Source organism: Morone saxatilis, unplaced genomic scaffold (assembly GCF_004916995.1).
Source record: "Morone saxatilis isolate NCDOM2014 unplaced genomic scaffold, NCSU_SB_2.0 Contig16, whole genome shotgun sequence".
NCBI classification, from domain to species: Eukaryota; Metazoa; Chordata; class Actinopteri; family Moronidae; genus Morone; species Morone saxatilis.
The window spans coordinates 5,150,293-5,159,540 of record NW_023339718.1 but is presented as its reverse complement, the minus strand read 5'-3'; the positions used below and the strand labels follow the sequence as shown (position 1 = coordinate 5,159,540).

Sequence of the window (9,248 nt, the reverse complement as noted above, 5' to 3'; positions counted from 1 at the left end):
GAATGTTTAATTCCTCCTGTACGAGGAGGCTAACTGGAGTTTTATATTTGAAGCACTTGAAGTTTATGGAAGCTCAGAGGTCGTACAGAGTGTGCCCATCTTACAGCTACTGTTATAAAACACAATAAACTCACCTTCTAATGTCCCCTTCATCACGTAGAGAGCGCACACTTTGGGGTTGTCGTAATAACCCTGAAACACACACAAAGCATCAGTGAATCAGCAGACAAGCTATTTAAAACCACACAGGAGTGATTATAAACCTGGTTTCTAACAACGTTTTAAAGGTCGGAGCAGCATTTACATAAAGCATCTTATGTCTGTGCTCATTTTATATAAAGTGGAATTATATTCATGTACAATCAGATATAAAACAGTTAATAAAAGATACAGGAATGTGTTTTGAGTCAAACATAAGATATTTAACATACATTAAATCTAAGAACAGGATTCAAACTCAGATATTTTAGTGTTTATTTCCGCCTTTATCTTCCTTAAACTCTAATCTTTATATGATCATTAAAAATGCCTTTTCCTGTTTGTTTTTTATCCTAATTTTATCTCAGTCACATTAAAACACACACACTTGGTGCAGGTGGATTTCGGCTGCGTGAGGGAGATTTATTTTATTCGTTGGAATAATTTTAACGTTTGCAAAAAACCAACAGACTGAACAGCGTGTCCCACTTTTATCTCTTTATAGAGAGAAGCAGAGAAGGATGGCGATGTAAAAAAAAAAAAAACAGACAGAAGAACGAGGTCAGTGCTGATTAAAAAACGTATTTTGAAGTGTGCAACCCGACAGATTTCGCCTTCAGCCACATGTTCTACAAACGCCTCCTCTGCAGCACTCAGAACTGTATCTGTGAGTAAAATATAAAAACAGAACCAGAGATCCGACTGTGAGGTGCTGCTGTATCTGAAGAACTGCAGAACCACAAATACACCCTGACACAGAGAGCACTGACAGTGAATAACACTGGTTATCAGGCAGACAGTGAACATTGTGTCCTCAGAGTCGATGTGTTAGAAGCAGGAAAAATGAGCAGCGTGAGGATCTGATCCACTTTGTGAAGGACGACTGGGTCAGAACATCTCCAAACCTGCAGCTCTTGTGGATTCGTCCTTTTGTCCCGTCTGAGTCTCGTTGACTCTCCTCCACGTTCGTTTAGACTTTCTTTATGCAAATGTCCGTCCTGCGTCCGTGTGGAGGAACTCAAAGCGTCGCCCGAACTATGAAAATGATCGCCATAAAATAAACGATATCCGTCAATAAAAGAGTCACGCGGCGCTGTGTTGATTTTCAGGGAGGGAAACGTAACACACGAGGTTTAAAGAGTGCTGTTGTTGGATGAAGTGAAGACACTGTTGCTCCTTTTCTATCATTAAATAAACTGACATTTTATTTTATTTTCAAAACTGTACAATGATAACAAATAATGAACGCAGTAACTACAGGAAGTTTGTGTAAAATGAGTAAAATTAGTGATTTATCTATCTGTATTATGTATTTTTTATCATTTTAAACAGACTTATTGCTGCTTTTTTGACAAATTCAATGTTTTCTCTACTTCAGTACTCATTTGTGAGTAGTTCCCTAACTTAAGTTGAGCTATCCGACTGCAAATACGGGCAAAATAAATGAATGTGTGTCAAAAAAATGCTTATTCACATATACAGACAGATGTTTAAGCACTGATTGGCTGATTTGGACGATATAGGAGAGGTTTTGGGAGTTACTGAGGATGCTGAATCAGTTTCTAAGTGGTCATATTTCAACTGTTGATTGTGAGGTTATTAAAATCCACAACACATAACAGCAGCAGCAGAAACAACCAGCGCTGAAGAAATATCATGTCTGAACTTTTGCATCAATGACACTGAGCTTTCTTGTTTCAAATCTAATCCATTAATCACATAAATAACCTCGAAATTAATAAAAATGTGACCACTTCCGGTTTAAAAACGGCCACTTTGTGCTTTTAAAATGTTAGAAATATATTCAGCATCCTCATTAAACCCCTAAAACTTCCTTCACTGTCTAAATCAGCCGAGCAGTTGCTGAGACATCGCCTGTATAAAAAGATGATTATGCTTATTAATGCTAATTATGCAACATATGCAAATTAACATCTGGCAGTTTCTAGAAGCTGCGGGACTCAAACGGACGACAGTCATCTTTAAATCTGATGTAAATTCTGATGCAGTAAGAAGGAAAAAGCAACGTCTGAACTTCCTGACAGGAAGTTAAATGATTTTAATGTCGATAACAAGAAAGATGAGCCTGTTTTAAGTAGTTTTAAGACACCTGAACATAAAAAACACCTGACTCACACTGTTAAGGTTGCTGTGAAGGTGAAAGTGTCACACAGACACTTTGGACCCTCGTCGCTCAGGCCGGAGATTTAGACCAAAGTTCAATAACAGTAAAAACTCCTTTGTTTCTGTTCTGCGTAATTTGCACATTTAATTTAAATTTGAGCATCTTATTTGCATCTGACTGCAAATCCAGTTTCTATCTGGTGAGTTTACACACACTGACATTTACTACTGTGTGTATATTTAAATGTTTTCTAACCCTCCTTAAAATCAATAAAGCCTCGTGAACCCTCATCAGAATCAGAATCAGAATCAGAATCAGAATTTAGTTTATTCTGATTCTGATTCTGATTCTCATGAAGCTTTTGGCGACCCCTAGTGGGAGTCCCGACCCCCAGGTTGGGAAACGCTGGTTCAGGGTCCATTTAGAGCCGCACTCCTTCATATTCATCCTACTCAAACACTACGTATGGCATCAGACGCTTTTAGATACGAGCACTAACTGGAAGAACGTCGGAGAATCTGAAAACAGAATTATTAGATCGTAAATTAACTGATTGCTGCACTACAGACGCGGGGCTGTCAGTCATTTGCATGTCTCACACACTCCACCTGTCTCACACACACTGAGCTCATTGTGTCAACCTGCTGTTGACTTTACATGTCGGTCTCGCGGTTGAGTCTTTGAAGATATCATCACATATTCAACGCGGCTGTAATCTGAAACGAAGGGCCGGCAGGTTAAAGGGGGACGGTTCAAGTTGTCGCTTTCACACTTGCAGGGTTCACTATCCTTCCAAGAAATGGTTTTCCAGGATCTTTCCAGGACCTTTTCCAGGAGTTTTTCTTGACAACACAGGACAGCACTTACTCACAAACGGTGGTTGTTGTTTGAGGGACTCTCAGTGTCAAACGCTGCGCCTCCACTGACATTTTTAAGACAAAGACGGACATGTTTTCAACGGCTTTTTGTTGCTTTTAGTAGGTTTTAATCTTCTTACGAGTTCAGATAATTATTTAAGATCTAAACTTTAAAAAGACCTGAACACAAACTATATTAAGAGAGCTTTAGTGTCTGATAAACAGCCTCGTCCTGCGTTAGAAAACAACCAAACAGCTGATAGAACAATGAGACGAAAACACTGAATCTGTCTAAAAAGAAGCCTATAAAGTCTGTATGTGTTAAAAATATTAAAAATCCATAAAACAGACAGAGAATTGTATAAAAAGTTGCCTAAACAGGAAATAATCTGCTCAACATTCATCAAAATCTCTCGTTTTACACAAACTTCCTGCAGTTACTGAATTTAACATGAAATATCCATAAAATACGTCACTGAGTCAGTTTATTAAATGATTAAAAAGGTCCCTGATGGAAAAAGAGGTTGCTGTAATAAACTCAGCAGCCTGCCTGCAGTGAACGACCGGATTCTTCCAGTTATTGCTGAAGCCACTGAGCTCGTCACGCAGGAACGGCGGACAAAGAGACAATATTTCCAGTTCCACCTGAACCGCCTGCAGCCGCTGAACAACGCAACGACTGGGGGGGAGGGTTCGGTTGGATAATGTCAAACTGTCTCCACCCTGAAGTCATCTTAACACAAGATTTAATATCTTAAAATAATAATACAGACCACTTTTACACCTGCTGGGTTGAATAAACAGTCTGATTAAAATGCACAGCTGTTTATTGTGTTCCAGCAGGTTGGAGACATTATTATTAATTATATTCTCTCTAATTAGTTTGAGCTGCAATATCGATAAACGCTGATCAGCTGACAGATTTAATTTATTCCCACAGGAAGATTCTTCAGTCGTTGACACATCGATTGACTCAAACATCAGAGATTTGTTTTGGTGTTTTGCAGAGAAAGGGAGAGACGCTGAAGCTCAGAGCAGGTAAAGCAACAGTCTGGACCAAAATAAAGAGGATAATTAAGTAGAATTAAAAAAAGGTAAAATCAGAAATGAGCTACAGGAATAGAAATATTCCCTCCACAGTTCCTCTAAGCTGCTTTAATAACCAACAACAGGCTGCGGTTTAACAGCACGTCAGCTGTCGACTCAGGATTTAATAATTAATGGATTTTAATACTTGAGACTTAATGTTGTTGGCAGATAATTAATAAAGAAATAAAGCCACACTATCAAACATAAGGCCTCAAAAACCCGATCCAAGCACCTTAAAACCAGTCGTGCAGGAACGGCAGAGAAAGAGCCAATATTTCCAGTTCCACCTGAACACAACAGCCTGCAGCCGGGGGGAGCGAGGGGGTTTCAGTTGTCAAACTGCACCTTAACTAAGTTATTTTAACTTTCGACTTCCTATTGTCATTAAAAAATAAAAAAACACCACTTTTACCCAAAAGTGGGTCGCAGGAGATTTGCACTCATTTTGTCTCATTTATATTAAAGTATTTTAAAAAGTGTATCTTGTTTTACTGATGTTACAGTCACTCTTAATAAAATATAAAAGATTTAACGTCTGTTTTCCAAGAACGTTGTGACTTATTAAACGTGTATCTCCTTAAAATGCTGCTTTACCTGGTCAAGAAAACACGACGTCGCAGAAACAGCAGTAAATAAAAACAACACATTTCTTATATTTATATGCATCAAACTTCCATTATTTGTTCCTGGAAATACTGTCTCGTTAAACGTCACCTCACTGAAGAGAAGGCAGAAAATCTATCACCCTGTTTATAACACAGCAGCTGCTGAACGAGGTGTAAGAGCGAACCGACACTCCTCCTGTGACGACACGCCATCTGCAAATTCCTCAGATGATTCAAAACAACCACACACACAAAAAAAAAAAATCACCTTTACGAACTCCACGCTGAGCTTGCCGTTGAAAGTGGACACCTCCCCCTGCACGCTCAGCTTGCCACGTCGGATGGAGAAGGGGACGATCTCGTCGTGGGCGGTGCTGTGACCCACTCGGTCGAAGATATCCAGGTCCTTCACCACCACGTGGCCGTTGAGACGCACGTCGAACACCTGGGGAAAGACACACACCCGGATCAGTTAACAGCTCACACACACACACACACACTCACACACACACAGAGATTAACTGTTAATCATTATCTTTTGGTGATAAAGAAGGTCCGGTCTGAAATAATAATCTGAAATGTGAAAGATGTTGGACAGACATTCAGAAATGGATCCAGCGTCTTTGAGTTTGAGGATGTAACTACTGCGGCTAACAAAAGGTTATGAAGGACCTCTTCTGTTAGTGGTTGGTGTTATAAAATAAAGTTATATTTCAGCTGGTTCCTGCAGACCAAAGGAGATCAGTTCTCCCAGCTGTATCTGAATTACCTGTAACCTCCTCCACAGATTTATTTTATTAACTGACCTATTCTCTTTGTTTGTTTGTTTGTTTGTTTATGTGATTGTTGCTCATGTTTGTGTTATTGTGGTTTAATATATTGTTTATATGCGGTTGGATCTGTCATGTTTCGGGGGTTGTGTTGGTCAGGAAACATTGCACGCAGCTAATTCTGGAGGCAAACATCTGGAGGTAAAAAGAGGAAACAGGATAATGAAGCTTAAGGTTTTATAACGGCCCCTCAGACTCTGCTCACCTAAATATTATTGAAAAATCTGTTGGTAGATCTTTAAAGAGGCACCAGGAATATTACAGAACTAGAAGACTTTGTAAGGAAATCTCAAACAGAAGAACTGACGGACGTTTAGCTGCTATAAAAGTGTTTGCGAGCTGTGATGTTATTAAACTTTTGTTCAATTTATGAAATAAAACAAAACAACGCATCACCGTTTGCTGCGAATATTGAGAGAGAGGCTGCGTTCACGTCTTCTCAATGAGACCAAACTGTTATTTGTCGACTGGGCGGCCAAACGTTTGCATTCAACTGCATTAAAACTAAAGTTCAAAGTTCAAACGAAGCACAAATAAAAGAAGAGCTCAGAGCAAACATTAAACATTAAACACACAGACTCCGTTACCTCTGATTCGGTCGTTTTCATACCTTTTGCTGCGACTGGGCGAAGTAAACTTCTGCATACTTCATAACGAGTATATAGTCTCCTTCCTCGCGGATGGGGACGTCGTACCCGAAGGTGTCCTCGTTGTATCGCTCCGTCTGATACAGGATCTGGTCCTCGGGACTGGAGCGCAGGATTGGCAGACGCACTCCATAATCAGACGCTACGGAGAGAAAGGAGGACAGGTTGAGCTCACATTAACACGGGAGAACTGATCACGTGAAGGCTCCGACCTTCCCCCGCACTCGGTCCCGCTTTACATGAGACTGCTCGAACATTTTTAGCCCTTTTTTCTTTCCACCACATCCCACAGAAGTCAAACCACTGCAGGACAGACGCTTTCCTAAAAAAAACTCTGGTTCAAACGCGGGTTAACGTGTCGCCGTCTTCTCTACGCCTGACGAGGGGGAATTTTGTGAGTCACTCACCACAAAAGTCACAAGCGATGCAGATTTACGTTGAATGTGATTGTAAGAACCACAGAGAAGAAGGAAACGCAGCTACGACAGACTGGGACTCACAAGAGCTGTGAAACTACAGCTTCCTGTTACTGTACTCAGGGTTCCCACTCTTTATTAAATCATCTGTCAGGAGTTTCTAACGCGACAATACAGGAGAGCACTTACTGCTTACAAACTGATCTGGTCTTTTAAATCAACCTCCAGGAGTTTCTGTGACTAGAAAACCAGTTTCTGACTCTTCCAGGATGCGAGGGAACGCTGTGGGGAGAATTAAAACAGATTTAAGTCTTTCACACGCTGAAAGGCCTAACCTGACTTGTGTGCAGAGCATAGAGCCGTCGTCAGCTACAGGCAGAACAGAAACTATATTTTTATCGACCTCTCAGCATCGGTGACGTGTGACACAAAGCGGAGCTGCACAGTGTGGTGAAACGCTTCATTTGGATCTTTATGTGTCACACTGCTGATGTGCAGAGAGACTGTTAATGCTTTAGTATTTACAGTAACTCATAGTAACACTGTTCCTTACTGTTTGCTCTCTTAATATAACACTCCAATATCACGTTAAAAACTGTCGAACAGACGTGAACAAATAAACACAAAAAAGAAGCGTATTAATCTGTATGATCAGAGAACATGATAGACTCCTGTAATCTTAAATATTTTATAAACTTGAGGTACTACTGATGTATGATTTGTGCGTGAGCGTGCTTCATCACTTATTTACTTTAATAAAAAAAAAAAACTTACTGCTATTCTTGGCGTGGCTGCACAATATCGTTAACTTTAGATCAGAGAAACATACATAAAATAAACGCTCCTAGCCTCCGAATCTCCATTATTCATTCATGTCTCTGTTCTGTGGTGACGTACGGTGAATCCAGGTCGGTAGAGACGGCGAGCTCCTCAGAAAGCTGCGGTACAGTTCACACATTGTGTACGATTGTTTAAAATGATAAAGAATATATAAAATGACAGATCTGCATAAGATAATCCTTTATTTATCCTCCTAAGGAGAAATTCATTTTTACACAGTAAAATATTGCTAATATTATTAATATTAGAAGATATAAAAACTATAAATTAAAGTATATACACTCCACTATTGTTGTTTCCAAGTAGGACATTGGAGTCCAAAATATGAGCAGAAAAATTAAACTAAACTAAAACTAAAACTACTAAAGTGGAAATTAAATATAAAGATTTTCCCAGAACAGGGAAATAATCTGGTTTATAATCCATTAAAATCACTCGTTTTTACGCCAAATTCTTCCACTTATTGGGTTCATTGTGCAGGTTTTGGATATAACATGAAAAACATCTATAAAATATGTGGACTTTAATGTTTATTAGAGGCCGATATCTGACTTTAATGTGTTTATTAGAGGGCGATATCTGACTTTAATGTGTTTTATTAGAGGCCGATACGTCATTTAATGTGTTTTATTAAGGCCGATACGTGACTTTAATGTTTATTAGAAGCGATATGTGACTTAATGTTTTATTAGAGGCCGGATATCTGACTTTAATGTTTATTAGAGGCCGATATGTGACTTTAATGGTTTATTAAAGGCCGATATGTTGACTTTAATGTTTTATTAAGAGCGATTATGTGACTTTAATGTTTATTAGAGGGCCGATATGTGACTTTAATGGTTTATTAGAGGCCGATATGTGACTTTAATGTTTATTAGAGGCGATTTTAATTCTGACTTTAATGTTTATTAGAGGCCGATATGTGACTTTAATGTGTTTATTTAGGAGGCCGATATGTGACTTTAATGTGTTTATTAGAGGGCCGATATGTGACTTTAATGGTTTATTAGAAGGCCGATATGTGACTTTAATGTGTTTATTAGAGGGCCGATATGTGACTTTAATGTTATTAGAGGCCGATATGTGATTTAATGTGTTTATTAGAGGCCGATATGTGACTTTAATGTTTATTAGAGGGCCGATATGTTGGACTTTAATGTTTTATTAGAGGCCGATATTGTGGACTTAATGTTTATTAAGGGCCGATATGTGACTTTAATGTGTTTATTAGAGGCCAGACGGTGTTTGAAGCAGTGTGCTCACCTTGCTCTCCTCTTGTGCTGACTCCTCATTAGTGTGAGCTGACTTACGGAAGCATGCAGAGGTTACCACAGCTTGGAAATGTCTGCAAGCAGCAACGTCGCAGGTTCGAGTCCCACCTTAAACTCCACACACACCACACCACACACAACACAACCCACCACACACACACACACAACACACACACACAACACTCACCTTTGCCGAGCTTCCCTTCCCAGCGGGTCCTTTTTGAAGTGGATGCCGTGCACGTCCCACATGTGCTTTCTCCCCCGGCGTTTACAGCCCAGGAGACCCGCTCAGGAGAGGCTGGGCCCCCGCCGTCCGCCCAGCCTCTGCCCCCCCAGCAGCGACAAGCACCCGCTGCGACCAGCCCGACGA

The 9,248-nt window shown here is 39.9% G+C and overlaps 1 protein-coding gene across 1 annotated transcript in view; it reads right to left on the bottom strand.

The window, feature by feature from the left end:
* Positions 1–63: 63 nt before the first annotated feature.
* mlec (malectin) overlaps positions 64–9,248 on the bottom strand; it is a 9,755-nt gene continuing 570 nt past the window's right edge. The window contains 6 exon segments of the mRNA XM_035658185.1: positions 64–192; positions 5,143–5,319; positions 6,315–6,493; positions 9,066–9,084; positions 9,086–9,132; positions 9,135–9,230. Of these exon segments, the coding sequence (XP_035514078.1) occupies positions 64–192; positions 5,143–5,319; positions 6,315–6,493; positions 9,066–9,084; positions 9,086–9,132; positions 9,135–9,230 (647 nt within the window).